Source organism: Mirounga angustirostris, unplaced genomic scaffold, assembly GCF_029215605.1.
Source record: "Mirounga angustirostris isolate CCGP_5_RB_7025 unplaced genomic scaffold, mMirAng1.0.hap1 SCAF_13, whole genome shotgun sequence".
Lineage (NCBI taxonomy): Eukaryota > Metazoa > Chordata > Mammalia > Carnivora > Phocidae > Mirounga > Mirounga angustirostris.
In genome coordinates this window covers 84,944,070-84,966,112 of record NW_026991721.1, presented here as the reverse complement: position 1 = coordinate 84,966,112, position 22,043 = coordinate 84,944,070, and the positions used below count along the sequence as shown (strand labels likewise).

At 40.0% G+C, this 22,043-nt stretch overlaps 1 protein-coding gene across 2 annotated transcripts in view; it reads right to left on the bottom strand.

Moving 5' to 3' along the window:
• Positions 1 to 22,043, bottom strand: part of PRDM10 (PR/SET domain 10) — a 104,851-nt gene that overhangs the window by 50,906 nt on the left and 31,902 nt on the right. For both annotated transcript variants that reach the window (XR_010407030.1, XM_045894693.3), the window contains exons 2-4: positions 14,152 to 14,339; positions 11,684 to 11,848; positions 9,502 to 9,561 (exon numbers count right to left, since the gene is read on the bottom strand). Coding sequence is in view for 1 of the 2 variants with exons in the window: in XM_045894693.3 (XP_045750649.2) it covers positions 9,502 to 9,561; positions 11,684 to 11,848; positions 14,152 to 14,220 (294 nt within the window). In the remaining variant the exon portion in view is untranslated. The remainder of the gene's footprint in view (positions 1 to 9,501; positions 9,562 to 11,683; positions 11,849 to 14,151; positions 14,340 to 22,043) is intronic.

Genomic DNA, 22,043 nt, shown 5'->3' with positions numbered 1-22,043 from the left:
TCACCCCTTCATTCTAAGCCACTTAAATTTCAGGCCAGCGTTCGTGATGAATGTTATCACACACTGAACAAACTAAAGCATATATATCCACCTCGACTCCTCATACATTCTTTATCACTTTGCGGAGCCAACCAAGAATGAACTCAGTAATCCAGAGTCATCCCAGTGAGGCTGTGATGTATTTTTTTCCCCAACAGATGCTGCTAGAAAGACTGCGGTTAGACAAGGTTACTGCTGGCTTCCCGCCGCTGCTGAGAAAGCTGACGTTGAAACAGTACCAACAACCTCCTCCTTTCCCGTGCTGGAGCTCTCCTAAAAGGCCGTAGCAAAGACAAGGCTTGAAACACTTCAGCGTTACCTTGAGGAACTGATGCTAAAGCAGAGGTTGCGTGTAGACCAGAACCACGTGAGCTACCATTAGAAAGGGATAAAGGGGGGCGCCTGGGTGGCTCAGTTGGTTAAGCGACTGCCTTAGGCTCAGGTCATGATCCTGGAGTCCCGGGATCGAGTCCCACGTCGGGCTCCCTGCTCAGCAGGGAGTCTACCTCTCTCTCTGACCCTCCCCCCTCTCATGCTCTCTATCTCATTCTCTCTCTCATATAAATAAATAAATAAAAAAAAGAAAGGGATAAAGGGGTTAATGATAATCACGTCTAGGTAACCACTGTGTATTTCTAGGTAGCATGGACCTTAACACACAGTGGGCACGCCTCATGCATTTGTTTAATTAATAATTCCGGTTCGACTGACATTTCTGGGGAGGGAGGCATGTACTGAAATTCCTTGGAGGCCAGGTAACATTGCCACACAGCTCCTAAGTGACAGAGATGAAATTCAAATTTTGACTCTGCCCTGCCTTTTCCACTGCATCGCAACGGCCCCTATGGAGTTAAGTCTGTTCAAGGAGGGCACAGAGCCGGTAAACATCACACAAGCGCCTTGAATACCAGAGCAACAAAGTAACCACACTGCTCCTGAGGCACCAGCTGGGCAGCAAGGAGGTGAGCTACCTGTGCCAATTTCACTAAGAGGAAGTGAAGGGGCGCCTGGGTGGCTCAGTTGGTTAAAGCGGCTGCCTTCGGCTCAGGTCATGATCCTGGAGTCCCGGGATCGAGTCCCGCATCCGGCTCCCTGCTCAGCGAGGAGCCTGCTTCTCCCTCTGACCCTCCCCCCTCTCACGCGCTCTCTCTCATTCTCTCTCTCTCAAATAAATAAAATCTTAAAAAAAAAATGTTAATCCTGTGCCCTTTGTCATGCACAATAAAACACGGCAAAAGGGAAAAGAATTTGTTAAACTTATGGTACACTTTCTCCTTCCCACTTAATATCACTCTCTGTAATTATTTCTGAAATTACATAATGCATTGCAGGATACAATTTATCTGAGAAGTGAAATATGAAACTACATTGGACAGCAGCAAACACAACAGAATGCTTCTGGATTCCTACTGAGACCAATTATCAGTGTAGCGTATTTCCTTCTCAGTGTGTGGGGAGTCACACATGTTCACTCTCAGAAACAAAGGGGAGACTGTGCTTCTAGGGCTGGAGACTGCCAGTGCCTTTCTTAAGAGCAAGGGGATGCATATAGGAAAAAGGCTTCAAATGCATTTTGCCACCACTATAAACAGTTGAAAATAGGAACCTTTTAGCTAAGGGCGGGGTCCGGGGGCGGGGGGGGGGGGGGAGAAACACCCATCATCTGTGTTGAACTCTCACTCTAACTTTCTGTCCAGAATTTTTCCAGGTCACAGAATACACTGACAATCTCGGAGGTATTTATTGTAGCCTGAAATAAAAACCGTGCTGGTTGAAAGGAAACAGCAGTAAGGTAATACTAAGCCAATAGTTACACTGCCTTGTAATGCCAGGGTTCATAGAGCTATCTGACTACAAAACATGAAACGAGCAGATTGTTTCTGGAGATTAAAGAAGATGAAGGGCTCTTTGAGGTGCTAGCGGCGGCGAAAGTTCTAATTAAAGCCATGCCTTAATATTAAAACAACAAAATGCCATTTTGCCTATCAGATTGGCCAAGTTTTAAAAGAATGCAAATACTCAGTGTGGCAAGGGTGAGTGGAAATAGGCATTCTCATGTATTGTTGGTGGGAATGTAAATTTTTTCAGCATCTGAAAAGCCATTTTGAAAGTCTTATCAAAGTAACTTTCCCCTTTATAATAACACATTTCAAACATGTATCAATCAGGAAGAATAGTATAATAAACCTCACGCACCCATCACTCAGCTTCGATAATTATCAACTCATGGCTAACCTTATGTCAACTATTCTCCCACCCACTCTCCCCCCTCACTGGATTATTTTGAAAAAAACCTCAGACATATATTTTCATCCATAAATGGCTTAGTAGATATCTTTTTTTTTTTTTTAAGATTTTTATTTATTTATTTGACAGAGAGAGAGATAGCGAGAGCAGGAACACAAGCAGGGGGAGTGGGAGAGGGAGAAGCAGGCTTCCCACTGAGCAGGGAACCCGATGCGGGGCTCGATCCCAGGACCCTGGGATCATGACCCGAGCAGAAGGCAGATGCTTAATGACTGAGCCACCCAGGCGCCCGGCTTAGTAGATATCTTGAAAGGAAAAGAACTTACGTATTTTATGTATTACCATATCTAAAAAACCCAGTCATTCTTTAGTATCATCAAATATCTAGTAGGTGTTAGAATTTCCCCAATTGTCTCATACTGCTGTTTTTAACAGTTAGTTTGTTGAAATCAGGCCCCAAACAAGGTCCACAAATCGCATCTGACTTACATGTCTGTGAAGTCTCCTTGAATCTGTAAATTCCCATTCCCCTTCTTTCCCATCACAATTTACATGTGGCAGAAACTAGGCCACCTGTCCTACAGATCTTCCCACAGTCAGACTTTGCTGATTGCATTCTTGTGTGTCTTGTTCCATTCTGTCTATTGTGCTTCCTGTAAGCTGGAAGTGGAATCTGGAGACTCAATCAGATTCCGGTTCAGTTTTTTGGGAGGAATACTTCATATGTGGTAAAATGCAATAGGAGGTACACAACACCAGGAGGCCTATAATGAATGGTTGTCTCTTAGTGGTATTAATGTCCAGAGGGTGAGGTTGATCCATCCATTATAAAGTGCCTCATCAGCTTTTTCCTGATCGTTTCAGACTGTTGTTGATGATCATTGCCTAGATCCCCATTTCATTAGGAAATGAAAAATGGTGATTTCCCAAGCCAATCATCCCTTCTTTATTTATTAGTTGGAATGCTTTTATAAAGGAATTTCCCTCATCAAGTAATTGTTTACCTGAGTACATTCAGAGAGAAAGGCTGGATTTCTTCCCACCATTTACCAGTTTTTTGAATAATGTGGTGGTCCTGCAGCACCTCAAAGATTGACCAATGAGTTATTTCTTTTAATATTAGTATAAACTTATGGATTTTAAATATATTTAATGCACTTCAATCTATTGTAGATATTTTCCTGTTTTTACAGGTCAAATGCCCCATTTTGGCCCTTTCAAGATGGATCATGAGTTCTTTCCATAGAACCCCAGAAGTTTTCACTAACTTCCTTGCATTCTGATAAGACATGACATTTCAGGCACATCCTGTATATTTCATGCCCCAGAGCTAGAATCTGCCATTTGCCTAAGCAGCCCTGATTCCTTTCACTGGAAAATTGTATTAGAGACCACACTGGCTCATTGCTACTGGACTGAAGACTCTGGCTAAACGTTTTCAGTGGCCCAAACTAGAAAATATATGTTTTAAGAGAAAACACATCATGAGTTCATGCTGATATTCTAATTCAGATTTGGGATTCTGGATTTTTATTTAATTTGTTTGAGTTTTACATTTGTATCTTTTTTCACTCTCACACAAAATCTTGATTCTTAAATAATTTTGAATATGAATACCTCTAGTGTCTATCATTTCTTTTTGGGGAATTTAGTATAAGGAAATAAGCTAATATGACATCTATGGCAATGTTCTATACAGTAGCAAAAAAAAAGGAAATAATATACATATAAAACAATAAACAGAATATAAACAATAGTAAGCTCTTAGAATAGAATACTGGACAGTCAATGATGAGATACAGATTTTCAGGATGCTATTAAAAGAAAAAATCAAGATGAAAGCTACCTTTGTTTTCTGTTTGGTTTTTTTAATGAGATATAATTGACATATCATATTAGTTTCAGGTGTACAACATAATGATTTAATATTTGGAAGCTACTTTAAAAGAAAAAAATCAAAAAGAAAAGAAAAGCAATCTAATACTGTGGCTGAAAACAGAATGGACTACTGAATAAATATGAAAAACCCCAAACAAAGTATTAGCACATCAAATCCAAATTCAGACACATAGGAAAAGGATCAAGCAGAGCTTATTCCAGTGCATGGCTGGCTTAATTTGTAAATAGCAATTAATATAATTCACCATATTAACAGAAAAGGGGAGAAAAAGCTCAACAGATTCAGAAAAAACATTTCATAAAGGTCAATATCCATGAATAATAATCAATATCAATTAATAATAAACACTCATTAAAAATTAGAAATAAAGAGAACTTTCTTCAGCTGCTTAAGGGTATTTTTATAAAAATCCTACACTGCACATCATTCTTAATAGTAAAAATCCTCTGAGAGCAGGAAGGAAAAAAAAAGAAACCTACTAGCACTACTTCTGTCCAACAATATATTAGAGATCCCGCCAAAAGACAAAAGAGGGAATAAAAAAGAAATAAAATTAAAAGATATACGGTTTGGGAAGGATTGAAAAGAAAGAAAACTGTCAGTATCCACAGACAACATGACTAATTATCAAGAAAATCCAAAATAAAAGTTAAAAAATGAAAATTTTAAAAATTATACCATTTATAATACCATCAAAACACACCAAATATCTAGGAATAAATCTATTGAAAGATGTGTAAGACCTCTACCCAAAGACAATTTTTTAACTTTTATTTTAAACTTAGGGATATATCATGTTCACAGATTGGAGGACTCAAAATTATAAAGACAGCAATTCTTCACAAACTGATTCATAGATACAATGAAATTCCACTGGAAATCCTGCAGGACTTTTGTGGAAACTTCCAGGTTGATTCTAACATGTATATGGAAAAGCAAAGGGCCAAGAAACTCTCAAAGAACAAAGTGGAGAAAGGATCACAGTCTTGAATATATATTGTGGTACATTCATAAAACTGAATACTAGATATCAATAAAACTAGAAGGAAACAAAACCCCACAGCTACACTCAGCAACATGAAGGGATCTCCCCTAGCATCACGTTGAACAAGAGAAGCTACAAAGAAAGGAAATGGTATTTCCATTTATATACAGTTCAAAACCATGGAAAATCAATCTATGATGTTAGCAAGCAGGAGAGTAGTTATCTTTGAGGAGAAAGGAAGGAGAAGTGATTAGGGGGAAGCAAAAGGTTGGCTTTTAGGAGCTGGGAATGTTCTATTGCTTAATCTGAGTGCTGGTTATACCGCATGCTCACTTCATGATAGATCATTGCACTATATGCTTACAATCTTTTGCACTTTTCTATATGTATGTTAATTAAAAAGTGAGACACAGTAAGAAATATGGTGAACATAAAGGAAACTACACAAATAACATGGAAAAGAATAGATATAATAATGATTATAGGGGCACCTGGGTGGCTCAGTCGTTAAGCATCTGCCTTCGGCTCTGGTCACGATCCCAGGGTCCTGGGATGGAGTCCCACATCCGGCTCCCTGCTCCGCGGGAAGCCCGCTTCTCCCTCTCCCTCTGCCTCTCCCCCTGGCTTGTGCTCTCTCTCTCTTGCTCACCCTCTCTCTCAAATAAATAAATAAAATCTTTTAAAAAAATGATTATAGAGGGATGCATCAGTGGCTCAGTCAGTTAAGCATCTGACTCTTGATTTCAGCTCAGGTCATGATCTCAGGGTCCCTGGGATGGAGCCCCACGTCAGGCTCTGGGCTCAGAGGGGAGTCTGCTTGAGATGTTCTCTCTCCCTCTCCCCTTGCCCCTCACCCCATTCGTGTGTTCACGCTCGCTCTCTCACTCATTCTCCCTCTAAAATAAATGAATCTTTAAAAAAAATGATTACCAAATTAAACTGAAAAGATTTTCAAAGGTCTGATAGATGAAAACTTTCCTGAAATAAAGTCTTAACCTATACACGAAAAGACACATACTGTCCTAGGAAATTCTGATTCATATGCTGGTGAAGTCATTAGACTTCCAAGAAAAACTTCAAGGATAAAGAAAGTATCAGGCAGGCATAAGGTAGAAAAGGAATGAGGAAAATAAATTAGACTCAAGATTTCTACAAATTAGGGCGCCTGGGTGGCTCAGTCAGTTAAGCAGCTGCCTTTGGCTAAGGTCATGATCCCAGGGTCCTGGGATCGAATCCCGCATCGGGCTCCCTGCTCAGCGGGGAGCCTGCTTCTCCCTCTGCCGGCCGCTAGCCCTGCTTGTGCTCTCTCTCTGACAAATAAATAAAATATTAAAAAAAAAAAAAAGATTTCTACAAATTAAATGCCAGCAGAGAATGGAGCAAAACTCTAAATAACCGTGGTTACTGAACAGGTCATAAATTTATTAGTCACAATAATCGTGCACCTAACGACCCAGAACAGTTAAGAGGAGAGTGGGAGGAAGTGTCCCTGTGCTAATGACCTTCTCATCACAGCACGAGCCAAGGACAACACAGGACTGATGCTTAAGTGCAGTTTAGAGAATATGATGACTCCAACCTCCTTCACTTTCACCTCAATTTCTTTTTCTTCTGCTCAAGTAAATTAAAGCATTTAGATTAATAACAGCATTTAGAGCACAATGTCATTCCCGCCCCCCAAGTTTATCTTTATTTGTATGTCTGGAATAATAGTTACCAACTACTAACTTAATGAGGATATTTCTAGGCAGAATTTGTTTGTTTGGAATCTATTTTATGTACTTTTTTTTCCACATTGTTTCAACTTTTTATGAAAAAAAATTATTACTCCAAAAATGAGTGAATGAACTAATCATCTATGAAAGACAAAGGGATTTTTTTTTAAATTTTTTTCTTGCCGAATTGTCGAAACTAATTAAACCTATCCACTGTACAATATTCACAGAAATGTGCATGATTTGTTTTTTCAAGCATATACCTAATTATTACAAAATTATTAAAATAAAATAACACTGGTATAGACTGTCTCTCCCCAAAATTTATATTTTGAAAGCTAATCCCCAAAGCTGAAACTAATATAACACCATATGTTAACTACACAGAGAATTAAAATAAAATTAAAATTGGGGCATCTGGGTGGCTCAGTTGGTTAAGCATCTATCTGCCTTCGGCTCAGGTCATGATCCCAGGGTCCTGGGATCGAGCCCCACATCGGGCTCCCTGCTCAGTTAGAAGCCTGATTCTCCCTCTCCCTCTGCCTGCCACTCCCCCCGCTTGTGCTCTCTCTCTGTCTATCAAATAAATAAAATCTTTAAAATTAAATTAAAATTAAAATAAAGAAAGCTAACCCTTGGGGCACCTGGGTGGCTCAGTAGGTTAATCATCTGCCTTCGGCTCAGGTCATGATCCCCAGGTCCTGGGATCTAGCCCCACATCGGGCTCCTTACTCAGTGAAGAGTCTGCTTCTCCCTCTCCTCACCGTTCCTGCTCTCTCTCTCACTCTCAAATAAATAAAGTCTTAAAAGAAAGAAAAGAAAAGAAAGCTAATCCTAACAGTGATGGTATTAGGTGGGGCCTCTGAGAAGTGATTAGGTATTGAAGGTGGAGCCCTCATGAATGGGATTAGCATCCTTAACAAAAACCCAGACTCCTGGCTGGGTCAGTTTGTAGAGCATGTGACTCTTGATCTTGGGGTCATGAGTTTAAGCCCCATGTTGGGTGTGGAGCCTACTTAAAAAATAGAAAAAAAATTAAAATTAAAAAAAAGAAGCCCCGGGGCGCCTGGGTGGCTCAGTCGTTAAGCGTCTGCCTTCAGCTCAGGTCATGATCCCAGGGTCCTGGGATGGAGCCCCGCATTGGGCTCCCTGCTCGGCGGGGAGCCTTGCTTCTCCCTCTCCCACTCTCCCGGCTTGTGTTCCTTCTCTCACTGTGTCTCTCTCTGTCAAATAAATAAATAAAAATCTTTAAAAAAAAAAAAAAAAAGAAGCCCCATAGAGCTCACTTGCCCCTTCTTCAGTCATGTGTGGCCTGAGCAAGAAGACTGCTGACTATGTACCAGGAAGTAAGCCCGCACCAGAATCTGCCAGCCTCTTGATCTTGGACTTCCCCCCTCCAGAACTATGAGAAATAAATTTCTATTGTTCATAAGCCATCCAGTGTATTGTATTTCTATTACAGCAGCCTAAACAGATTAAGACAAATGCTCATTCAGGTTCACGGATGCCACAAGATTGTAGATTACTATCAATCAGGAATAAATTTAACCGAAAGTTATATGACAAAGACTCCTCAGAATTCTCTCCAGATTTCATAAATAATATTAGCAAAACTACTGTTCACTTTTCAAATTTTAAAATGGATGTATCTGAATCATCTAACGAAAAAAAATTTAAATGCACAAAGTGCTTGCTAATGGGAATTTACTTGATAATCACTCATGACACTCAGTGGTACAGCTAAATAATAGTCATACTAGCCAGCATGAAAATAAAACTTATTTGGATCCATAGTCCCTTTATAGTAAGACCGAGGGTATCTAACTCCTATACCTTCTTTATCACTTTCACAATCTGGAGGAAAACAAGGAAGAAATCCCTCAAAGTCAAATAGGATGTATTAGAAATATGGATAAAAGGAAAGAAACGTTTTAAAGGAAAAACAAAAAGGGGGCACCTACGTGGCTCAGTCAGTTAAGCCTCCAACTCTTGATTTCGGCTCAGGTCATGATCTCACAATCGTGAGATCAAGCCCCACGTCAGGCTCTGTGCTCAGCAGAGTCCACTGGAGATTTTCTCTCTCTCCCTCTTCCTCTGCCCGAACCCACCCCCCAATCGCTTGCACCCTCTCTAATAAATAAAATCTTCTAAAAATTTTTTAAAAATAAAAGAAAACTAAGAAAAAATCTCAATTTTTCAGAAGCTAGAATGAGGAAGATTGCTATCAAATTTATATGTAATTTAAGCAGAAATTTTTTCAATATTTAAAAATAGACAAACTACCCAAGTGTTTCCAATTTTCCAAAAAGAGACACTTAATAACCTCAGGATTGTTCTTTAGAATTTGAACCAATATCCTATTAATATACTTGTTTTTTTTTTAATTTCCGTGACAAATCATTTTTTTATTACCAGACTATTTCAGCATGTACTGATTATAATGTGTTAGTGTTGTTTTTCTTTGTTTTCATTAAAGGAAGTAAAGACCATTCTTAATACATAAGAAGTAGACAACCTGAGATGCAGAGTACAGAGGGTTGGGGTGGGTGGGGGGCGGGGAGGAGTGCATTCCAGGGAATGGAAAACAATAAAAAGGCAAAAAAGCAACTTATTACCTGCTGAGCTGTAGCATCCTGTTGGACATAAGCTACCTGCCCTGGGTCTGTAAACAGAGTCTAGACAAAAGAAACAACAATAAAAAAAACCTATCAATAAATCTTTAGACAGCTTGCCTACACAGGAAAAATTATCCTGCTGCTAAGCACCAATTCTTGACAGACTTAATTCCCATATAGCTAGTAATAAAACTTCATTAATAAAGAAGATAAAGATAGTAATCTTACTTTTAGCTAAAGCCTTTCATTCAGACGGTTCCAAAGAGATTGTATAATAAGTTAACCATTTCAACTGGCTAACATACTTGACAATTTTACTCTTCAGCAAAATCTCTCTTGAGGTTGAATGCCACGGCTAATTAAAAAGGTATGTCACAAAAACATAAGACATGGCATGAACAAGGGTGCGTATGTTCACACATAACACTATGTATCACAGGAGTCGACCCGCGATTAAGTGAAAATGGATGGAGACATACAGACACACAGAAGACTATTATATACACAAGGATATCTTTCAAATACAAATGCACTCTCATTATCAAAAAAGTAGAAGGGAAATAAACTGAATTTAATGTTCCATAGATTCATTCCTGGATAAAGTCAGTAAAATCATAATTTTTAAAAGGTCTCATCATAAACACATAATAATTTGAGTCATGATATAGCAGAACTAACTAGACAAGGAAAATCTTCAAAATTATTTTAGCCAGGGCACCGCAGAAAATCACCAATCCAGAAAAAATACTCTTTCCTCTAATCTGCCCAAGCCTTTAGCAAACCTAGAGGAATAAGAACTATGGTTAAGTTTTGATTCCAGAGGTACACATAAGAGAATTTCAGCCAGTTGTATGATCTCTTAGACTTGCTATTGAAAAATTATCATAAAGGGGTGCCTGGGTGGCTCAGTTGTTAAAGCATCTGCCTTCTGCTCAGGTCATGGTCCCAGGGTCCTGGGATCGAGCCCCACATCGAGCTCCCTGCTTGGCAGGAAGCCTGCTTCTCCCTCTCCCACTCCCCCTGCATGTGTTCCCTCTCTTGCTATGTCTCTATCTGTCAAACAATAAATAAAATCTTTAAAAATAAATAAATAATAATAAAAAACAATAAAAATTATCATAAGTCAGAAGAGCATGTGACTCTTGATCTTGGGGTTGTGAGTTTGAGCCCTATGTTGGGTACAGATTACTAAAATAAAATAAATAAACTTAAAAAATTATCATAAGTCAGACATTTAGTAACACAATAATAAACAAAGTTGCCTACAGGACATTCTTTACATAAACTATCTGACCTTATTTTAATATAGTTAGGGGACTAAAACTAAGCAGAGGCCCTGTACCCCTGAAACAAATAATATATTATATGTTAATAAAAATTAAAAATAATTAATAAATAAATAAACTAAAGCAGAAGCATTCTAAAAGTACCATCTGACTACTTGGTGATTTCATCTTTATATAAATTTGAAAGTTATTAATTAGGGGTCCCCATTTCTTCTTGGGAGTGATTTGAGGCTCTTGATTAATATTGCATGAGGGCAGATTTTTATTACCAAGATTCCACTACAAAAGTATGGAACTTATTTTTTTTTAATATGTTTAAAAGTGCTCTGTACATTCTAAAGTGCTAACAAACAAACTAACATTTATATATTTGTGTCATGCATTTGGAAACTAACACTCCAAGTCCCTAAGAAAAAAAGAAAGTAGTCCTAATTGCACAGCTTTTACCTTTGCTTCTATTACAGTCCTATGAATCAGTCAATTATTAATAAATAGCAGTTAATAAGCCAGTAGGACTTTTTGCTTACACGTTTCACTGAAATAATTTGTATGTTTTTTCACTGATCCATCTGTGATTAAGCTATACAGAACTAAATGCATTTTTGACTTGGTTCTTGATACACAAGAAAAGTAACAAGTTGATAATCTAGTCAATGGTCACTGGGACAAGAACTCAGAGGAGGCTAGTGCTCTAACATCTTATTACATTTAATTTAAATAAATAAGGCATATCTTCCTCTGCCAAGTTGGTTATAAGACCCTGAAGAGCACAAATCTTATCTGAATCGTATCTTGCATCACCAGCACCTAGCACAGTGACTGGCGGAGAATAAACATAAGTCATTGGTGAGTTAAGCAATTAACAAACAAACTAGAAACAATAACCCTTCACATGCCTGTGCGGCTTCCACAGGATGGATGTACACCAGGGTATGCTCAGGACCGTCCACTGAAGTGTAGGAGGCACCATCTGCTGTGTACACCACCTGCTGGGGCGGACGAACCTGGTCATCGGTGTAGACAATCTGAGCCACAGTTCCGGCGTCAGGAACAAAGTGCACCTGGGGCAGAAAGCAGCAAGGATGTAGCGAGTGTCCTTGTAGAACAAAACCAATCTCACAAAGATACGTGGCTGACCAAGCACAATCCACAGTTGCATTTCTAAAATATCCCCAATGCAAGGAGAATAAAAATTGATACACCCTGGTCATCTACACTGTTAGTGACTTGGAGACAGGATCCAAGGACCTTGTCACTGATTTACTACTTAATATTAGGCAACTGATATGAATTCCTCTTCGCCTCAAATGTCCAGTGCAGACATCTCTTTGGGGGGTCCTGAGGGGGCAGTCAGCTGATCCTGGAAATGTGACTGAAGATTCCTGGTTGACAGTATTACCAAAATACAAAATACAAATTATTCTGCAATGTAAAACAATGTCAACTCAAAAGCCAATTGCCCTCAACATGTCATAAATATTCTGCTTTACAACTAATAGTGCCTTTCAGCAGACACATTAAAACAAGGTCACTTTCTTTCCTACGTGTTTTTTTTCACGCTCCAAGGCTGTACTGACGGCATGTCGGTAACCGTATGCTGAGTCAATGAATGTTACAGAACCCTTCCTTGCCAGCAAGGTAAAGACACAGAATATTCTAATCAAGTACTTTTAAGGGGTTTTGGAAAACTATTTCAGTTGTCACCAGGGTAAATAATTTTCTCCCTACCAGGAACTAAAGCAGAAACTGAATGCTATAAAATGCTTTCTGAATAGTCAGCTTCAGAGGTCTGAATTCTTAAAGGCTAGCCTGGCACACAGCCTGATACTTGATATTGAACGTATGGAAGCAGATGGCCAAAGCACACATTTGGGAGAGAAATAATTTACGTGCTGATACTGAAGTTAGGTTGGAATCTTTACTCTTAGGCTACCTTGGCTTCGGACCTAACTTTTTTTTTATTTCAGTTCTCTCCAGCAGAGAGTAGTAGATTCCAAAGACGATATGAGTGAATTTAATCCCCAGAAAGAAACCTGGAGACCAAATGCAATCAAGCAGAAATAAAACAAACGTCCACTTTATACTCAGTGATTAGTCCAACTTCTACACAAATTTGATTTGTCCATGAAGATACAGTTTGTATGTTGCAAGAATTAGACTTTTAACAATTGGCACAGTTTTAAGTGCTGCAAGATAATTTTGTGACTTTAGATTTGTTCATTAACATAAAAACTTGGTCTCCATCACAGTATTTTGCTAAATCAGAGTTCCTGGCTAGGAAAAGAAACAACTGGGAAGAGGGAGAGCAATGAGGGGTGTTGAGCTCTGCTGTTTACTATCTGGTTACCTACAAAATGGTGACCCTGTTTTTTGAATGGACTATATTTTCATTCATAAACAAAATATACCAAAATACATAGCTACATGAAAGTTGTCTTCAAAATGGTTTCTATGAAAATCAGAACAGCATTCTCAGTTATTCTGCTGGAAGCATCACTAGAACATTTTTTATAAGTATTAAGACTCAGACTTTAAAATCATACTAGAAGATTAATTTTATTTACTGTAATATTTGCTATATTACTTAAATTAAATAAATGTGTATATTTAAGTGTTTCAGTGTTAACTTCCTGATTTTGATAATAATACCAAGGTTATGTAAGTTAATGAAAAACTAAATTAAAATTGCATATTTATTACAATGCTTAAAAATTAAGTTTTACACTTTGGCCAGACATGGCTCCATATGACTGCTGACTATTCCCAAAATTCAAATCTACACCAAAAAAGCAGACATTTGCCTTGGCTAAGAATAGTCAAAAGAACATGCAGCTGGTTATGATCGCAGTCCAAAAGGCAGTGATCACCCATCACAGCAGCATCTGGATAAGTGACTAGCCTCCCAAGTGGCTGACTCAATGGGACAACTAGACCTTTACATTCTGAATTTGAAAGAAAAGAAAAGGCCATTCTATAGACGTACTTTGTACTTCATTACACACGAAGAATCAAAACCCTACACCAGGTAACATGAAAGAAACACTCCAGTTGGAGGCTTTCAGCACCGAGCACATAAAATAAAACGGGGCAGTGAAGCAAATTATGACGGCAAGTTGCGAAAATGGCAGAGAAGCCTGTGGGTGGTCGCTGAGCCCTTCTAAATCATAGTGACCCATACTGATGGAGCACTCAAAGCGCCAAAACCCCCCCATTCCTCCCGTGCACATCTTGCAGGTCTGCTCCCCACCCCCACCCCCCCCAGCTACTCACTACTACAGAGAGTCTGCTATTTCTTTAGCAGTCAGCAAACTGTACCCAACTGAAAAACCGCTACCAACACCAAGCTGGAAAGACCACTCTTCACCTGTGCAGCATTCTCTTCGTGCTCTGCAGATGTGGGCCACACGTGTGAGCTTTCGTCTTTGGAATCCATCCTTCCCCCTGCTGGACAGCTCCACGTCCGGGGCACCTAGAGCCGCACGCGGCGGAGGACAGTCATCTGTCTACCACGTGCGTGTTCATGAAGGACAGAAAGACCTCTCTGCAACGTGCCTGAAAAAAAGAGAGAAAGGGAACCAAGTTCTTTAAATAGATGAATACATTTTAATAAGTTACAGTTGCAACCACAAAGAGAAAAAAATAAAAAGCTTTGTAAAAGATAACACACCTGGACAAAAAGGTGAAAATGGAGAAATGATTTGTAATGATCATACAATGTATTGCATGCTTGCTATGTTCTAGACACTCATCAGGTAGGTGTAACCCTCACTAAAAATACTGAAGGTCTGGGGCGCCTGGCTGCCTCAGTCCATAGAGCATGTGACTCTTGATCTCAGGGTCATGAGTTCGAGACCCATGGTGGGGGTAGAGTTTACTTAAAAAGTAAATAAATGAGTGAATAAATCCTGAAGGTCAACAACATGGAATAAAATAGAAAAAAAAAAAGTGCTGCAGGTATATCTCTGAGTTCTGCTGATGAGGAGAATGAGGTTCCTGGATGGTAAAGGCAGCTAAGTGATGGGTTCACACCCAAGCCTGACTGCGGCACAGCCCTGCTCAGCTGTCCTCTGCACACTTGCTTAGATGCTGACTTCCTATACCACTTACTCGAAATGAATAGCAGAATAAAAGTCACAAAACAAGCAGAAAATGGCAGGCAGAGGAGACTGAATTTTCTGGGCCACAATCTGGTGAATACAAATGTAGACTCTGTTTCCCATTTGTTAATGCAGGATCAATTAATGAGCACATCACAAGCCTTAATAAACATCAACCTGCACTAAATCTACTCTGGAAACCTTATTCTTTTCCAAAATAGGTGTTTTTTGTTTTTTTGTTTTTTTTTTTTTAAAGATTTTATTTATTTCTTTGACAGAGAAAGACACAGCGAGAGAGGGAACACAAGCAGGGGGAGTGGGAGAGGGAGAAGCAGGCCTCCCATGGAGCAGGGAGCCCGATGCGGGGCTCGATCCCAGGACCCTGGGATCATGACCTGAGCCGAAGGCAGACGCTTAACGACTGAGCCACCCAGGCGCCCCTACAAAATAGAGGTGTTTTAAGGAAATTAATCTTCCCTTTTGATGATGATAAAACATGGACATGTTAAGAATCATGTGACGTTTGCTGTTTAATAGATTTGCTGTTTTGTAGCCACACGCGATATGCCTCCTCCCGCCATCCCATTAAAGCAGCGCGTATACACAGGGAAGGGAAAACTGCTCAGAACACCACCACCCAAAGGTCAGGAAGACCACTGGCCCAGATCCAGTCAGAATTTTCCCCGTTATTAATGGAAATAAGCCAAGAAGCACATTCTTAGGCTGCACAAGCTCCAAGCTCTAAACCAGAATAAGACTCAAAGAAGAAAGAAAGAAAGAAAAGACTGGAGGGGCGCCTGGGTGATGCAGGCGGTTAAGCGACCGACTCTTGGTGTCGGCTCAGGTCGTGATCTCAGGGCTGTGGGATCAAGCCCCACGGGCTTGGTGCTCTCCCCTCTCCCTCTGCCCCCCCCCTCTAAAATAAATAAATAAAATCTTTAATAAAAAAAAGACTGGAATATTCAATGTCTGGGCCTTACTCTGGAATACAGGAACTGCCACATCATGACTGCCTGAGACTCTCCTGAGGAGCCTGTTCCTGCTTCACCTCAGCATTGTCATCCTTGCCCCCACCCAAAACCAGCACCCCACACATACACATTCACCCTGCATACACCCAACTCTTCTCCTCTCCATCAGAGGGTGCTCGAAACAAAGCCCACGTGTACCAACAGGTGAATGTATAAACAAAGAGTTATGGGGGAACTTTCTGGATAAATGGTAATGTTTTATACCTTGTATCTAGACTAGGGTTGTGCTTACCTGGGGAATACATGTATCAAAGTCATCAACCTATTCAATTAAAATATGTGTAAATTAGGGGTGCCTCAGGGGCTCAGTCTGTTGAGCACTGGGCTCTTGATTTCAGCTTGGGCTGTGATCTCAGGGTCCTGGGATGCAGCCCCCTGTCAGGAATCCCTGCTCATTGGGGAGTGCTTGAGATTCTCTCTCTCTCCCTCTCCTTCTGCCCCTCCCCTCACTTGCGTGCTCACATGCACGCGCTCTCTAAAATAAATAATCTTTTTAAAATTAATTAATTATGTGTAAATTATACCCTAATGTAGTTGGTTATTTTTTTAAAAGCATACCTTCCTTACATAAGAGTGCTATTTAAGCATGTATAAAAAGATATTCAGGGTGAGCTGTACAGCATGGGTGGTTCAGTGGTAGAATTCTCGCCTGCCAGGGTGAGCTGTACAGTATGTGAATTATACGTCAACAAAGCTATTATTTTTTTTAGAGGAACAAATATATTAAGAAATCTAAGAATAAACGTCACCAAAAATATTAAGACCTACATGAAGAAAACTACAAAATTGTACATGAGGACATAAATGGCTCAATATTATGAAATCACAAAATGCTCCATATAGGAAGCAGGGTTTTTTTAAATTTTTTATTGTTATGTTAATCACCATACATTACATCAGTATTTTTTGATGTAGTGTTCCATGATTCATTGTTTGTGCATAACACCCAGTGCTCCATGCAGAACATGCCCTCTTTAATACCCAGCACCAGGCTAACCCATCCTCCCATCCCCCTCCCCTCTACAACCCTCAGTTTGTTTTTCAGAGTCCATCGTCTCTCATGGTTCATCTCCCCCTCCGATTTCCCCCCCTTCATTCTTCCCCTCCTGCTATCTTCTTTTTTTTTTTTTCTTGACATATATTGCATTATTTGTTTCAGAGGTACAGATCTGTGATTCAACAGTCTTGCACAATTCACAGCGCTCACCATAGCACATACCCTCCCCAATGTCTATCACCCAGCCAACCCATCCCTCCCACCCCCCACCACTCCAGCAACCCTCAGTTTGTTTCCTGAGATTAAGAATTCCTCATATCAGTGAGGTCATATGATACATGTCTTTCTCTGATTGACTTATTTCGCTCAATATAATACCCTCCAGTTCCACCCACGTCGTTGCAAATGGCAAGATCTCATTCCTTTTGATGGCTGCATAATATTCCATTGTATATATATACCACCTCTTCTTTATCCATTCATCTGTCGATGGACATCTTGGCTCTTTCCACAGTTTGGCTACTGTGGACATTGCTGCTATAAACATCGGGGTGCACGTAACCCTTCGGATCCCTCCATTTGTATCTTTGGGGTAAATACCCAGTAGTGCAATTGCTGGATTGTATGGTAGCTCTATTTTCAACTTTTTGAGGAACCTCCATACTGTTTTCCAGAGTGGCTACACCAGCTTGCATTCCCACCAACAGTGTAGGAGGGTTCCCCTTTCTCCGCATCCCCGCCAACATCTGTCGTTTCCTGACTTGTTAATTTTAGCCATTCTGACTGGTGTGAGGTGGTATCTCATTGAGGTTTTGATTTGGATTTCCCTGATGCCGAGCTATGTTGAGCACTTTTTCATGTGTCTGTTGGCCATTTGGATGTCTTTGGAAAAATGTCTGTTCATGTCTTCTGCCCATTTCTTGATTGGATTCTTTGTTCTTTGGGTGTTGAGTTTGATAAGTTCTTTATAGATTTTGGATACTTGCCCTTTATCTGATATGTCATTTGCAAATATCTTCTCCCATTCTGTCGGCTGTCTTTTGGTTTTGTTGACTGTTTCTTTTGCTTTGCAAAAGCACTTTATCTTGATGAAGTCCCAATAGTTCACTTTTGCCCTTGAGGAAGCAGGTTTTTTTTTTAAATAGTTTGACAGAATAGCTACAAAAGGGTAGAAAGAATACATGTATTTCTTCAGATTTACCAAATGTTAGCATTCTATGTGTTTATTATTCTCTTTCTCTCTTTTGATATTTGAGAGTAAGTTGCACACACATGCCACTTTATTACTGAATTCTTACATACCTATTTCCTAAAAACAGGACTTTTTTCTCACGGTACTACTACCAAAACCAGAAAGTTACAATCAAACTATTACCTAATTTATAGACCTTATTTATATTTTGCCAATTGTCTAATTAATATCCTTAAACAACTTTTTTTCTAGCCCTGGATCCAATCTGGCATTTTATACAATGCGTCCAGTTGTCATGTCCCTCCATCCCCTCTGATCTGGAACAGTCTCCTGGTCTTTCTTAGTCATCCATGATGTTGACATTTTTAAAATACATTGGCCATTTATTTTTCAGACTGTTCCTCGATTTGAATTTGTCTGATATTTTTTCATGGTTAGATTCAGGATATGTATTTTTAGAAGGAATACCACAAAAGAGATGTTGTATCCTTCCTATAGAGGAATTTGAGATTGTTTTTTCAACTTGGTTCATTGATTGCATAAATACTTAAGTGCATACTATGCCAGGCACTGGGATGGGACAAAGACCAAGGCAGGCTTATCCCACACACTTATGAAACATACATAGCTCCGAGTGCCATTCTGTATTCGTTTTCATTTCTAGGAAGGTGCTTATTATTTCAAATTCAAATTCAAAAGGCATAAAAAAGTATGGACAATCTCCCTACCTGGAATTCTTTAACCACCCTTCAGAAGCAACTATATTATCAATTTCTTGTCTACCCTTCCAGAGATATGCTAAGCATATACATGCAAAAATACAGGGGCATGTACCTGGCTCAATTGGTAGAGCACATGACTCTTGATCCCTGGGTCATGAGTTCAAACCCCACACTGGGGGCAGAACTTGCACGCATGCTTGCATGCATTTAATAAATACTCTGTCTCTCCCACCACAAATGGCAGCACACTATTGATTCTATACAAAGTAACATCTCTTCTGAGCCATGTTTATTCTACAAAACACCATACCTTCTACACTGTTCCATATCTATATATCATTTCCTCATTCTTTATCACAGCTGCATCATTTCATTGTATAAATAGATCCTAATTTATTTAATCTCCTATGGATAAACATTTAGGTTATTTCTAGTCTTTTACTATTACAAGCAACATTGTGATGAATAACCTGGAGGCTGTTTTACATTTGTTAGTATCTTGAATTATTTTGAAGTCTCTAAGGAAGATGGTCAATCACTTACAGCTGCTGTCTGACTAGTAAGTCATTATTAGTTCTCAAACTCCAACAGTGGCACCCACCTCCCTGTGCCTGGTGCATGAGGGCACAGGGGACACACAGGGAGAAGTGCTCTGACCTGAAGAGAGGCAGCAGTCAGTCCAAAGTACAGTGTTTAAGAGCTTGGGCTCTGGGGGCATCTGGGTGGCTCAGATGATTAAGCGTCTGCCTTCGGCTCAGGTCATGATCCCCAGGTCCTGGGATCAAGCCCCACATCAGGCTCCCAGCACAGTGGGGAGTCTGCTTCTCCCTCACCCTCTGCCTCTCCCCCTGCTTGTGCTCTCTCTGTCTCTCTCTCTCAAGTGAATAAATACAATCTTTAAAAAAAAAAAAAAAAAAAAAAAACAAGAGCCTCGGCTCTGGACCTGGATTTGGGTAGCAATTCTGAAATGTAACTGACCTGGCACAAAACACATGTTCTCTAAATTCCTTCCCTAGAAAATGGGGATCATACGCTTATTGAGAGAATGACATGAAATAATTCTTAGTACAATGCCTGTTATATAACAAACACTCACATATTAGCTTTTTAAAAAAGGTATTCAATCACACTGCATTTTTCTGTCAGATTGGCTCTCCATCTCAACTATAAGTTCCTACAGGCCAAGGAATGTGTGTGTTCACAAGAGTAACTCTAGATCTGGCATATGGCAGGTATTCGATAATTTGTATGGAGTGTTTAAAAAGCTATCACAGGGGTGCCTGGGTAGTTCAGTCAGTTAAGGGTCTGTCTTCGGCTCAGGTCATGATCCCAGGGTCCTGGGATTGAGATCTGCATCAGGCTCCCTGATCCACAGGGAGTCGGCTTCTCCCTCTGCCCCTCCTCCCACTCATTCTCTCAAACTCTCTCTCTCTCAAATAAATAAATAAAATCTTATTTTAAAAAAAGCTATCACAGTATGCCATGGGAAAAAAGGATACCTAATCCCAAGTGGATGCTCAGGGATGACCTCCAAGAAGAGGACACCTGAAGGAAGGTAGGAGCAAGTAAGCAGAAACAGGAAGGAAAGGGACATTTACCCCCGACTGAAATACCCTGTTCCTTATCTTTCCCAAATAAGGAAGTAGACATTACATCTGGCATAAAATACCAGTAAACTATTTAAGACAAGAATAAAGAGAAGAAAAAAGGAAATAACTACTTAGCAGTTGTGGAGCAAAACAACACAACAGTTAATCTACACATAGGAAAGTTTGCAAGTAACATTTAGCAATAAGGATGTGAAATACTGCCTAGTCACAGTTCTCAATAGTTTTAGAATACCATTAGCAAATAAAGAAAACCAAGATGTGAAAACTCTTTAATTCAGAAAGTGTCTGGAATCCAAAGCCGTGCTAAAGAATATCCACTTGGTAGTGGATATAGTTTTAAACTATTCTTAAGATATAGTTTTAAAACCTATTGAGTTTCTCTCTCTATGAAACTACTTGATGTCCCCAGTGTGACATTATGCAATTATTTATTATTTAATAAATTGCTCAAGAAAACTCAAGTCTAAGGACCACCTGGCTGGTTCAGTCAGTAGAGAATGAGACTCTTGATCTCAGGGTGTGGGTTCAGACCCCACAATGGGTATAGAAATTACTTAAAAATAAAATCTTAAAGGGAGCCTGGGTGGCTCAGATGGTTAAGCGTCTGCCTTCGGCTCAGGTCATGATCTCAGGGTCCTGGGATCGAGTCCCGCATCGGGCTCGCTGCTCCTTCGGAGCCTGCTTCTCCCTCCGCTTCTCTCTCTCTCTCTGTCTTAATGAATAAATAAATAAAATCTTTTTTAAAAAAATCTTAAAAAAAAAATACTGGGGTGCCTGGGTGGCACAGCAGGTTAAGACTCTGACTCTTGGGGCGCCTGGGTGGCTCAGTCGTTAAGCGTCTGCCTTCGGCTTGGGTCATGATCCCAGGGCCCTGGGATCGAGCCCCGCATCTGGCTCCCTGCTCTGCGGGAAGCCTGCTTCTCCCTCTCCCGCTCCCCTTGCTTGTGTTCCCTCTCTCGCTGTGTCTCTCTCTTCCACATAAATAAATAAAACCTTTAAAAAAAAAAAAAAAGACTGACTCTTGGTTTCAGCTCAGGACGTGATCTCAGGATCATGAGATGGAGACCCACATCAGGCTCTGCACTTGTCGGGGATTCTGCTCTCTCCCTCTCCCTCTACCCCCAATCCCACTTGTTCTCTCTCTCTAAAATAAATAAATCTTTAGGGGGCACCTGGGTGGCTCAGTCGGGTAAGCAACTGCCTTCAGCTCAGGTCATGATCCTGGAGTCCTGGGATCGAGTCCCACATCGGGCTCCCTGCTCAGCAGGGAGTCTGCTTCTCCCTCTGACCCTTCCCCCTCTCATGTGCGCTCTCTCTCTCTCTCATTCTCGCTCTCTCAAATAAATAAAATCTTAAAATAAAATAAAATAAAATAAAATAAATAAATCTTTAAAAAAATAAAAGAACTAAATTCTAGACATGACTCCACTACTAAATAAGTCACTTTTTAAAAAGATTTTCATTTATTTATTTTGAGAGAGAGAGAGGAAGCACAAGTGGGAGAGACAGAGGAAGAGGGAAAGAGAATCCCAAGAAGACTCCATGCTGAGCTCTATCTCACAACCCTGAGATCACGACCTGAGCCGAAACCAAGAGTTGGATGCTTA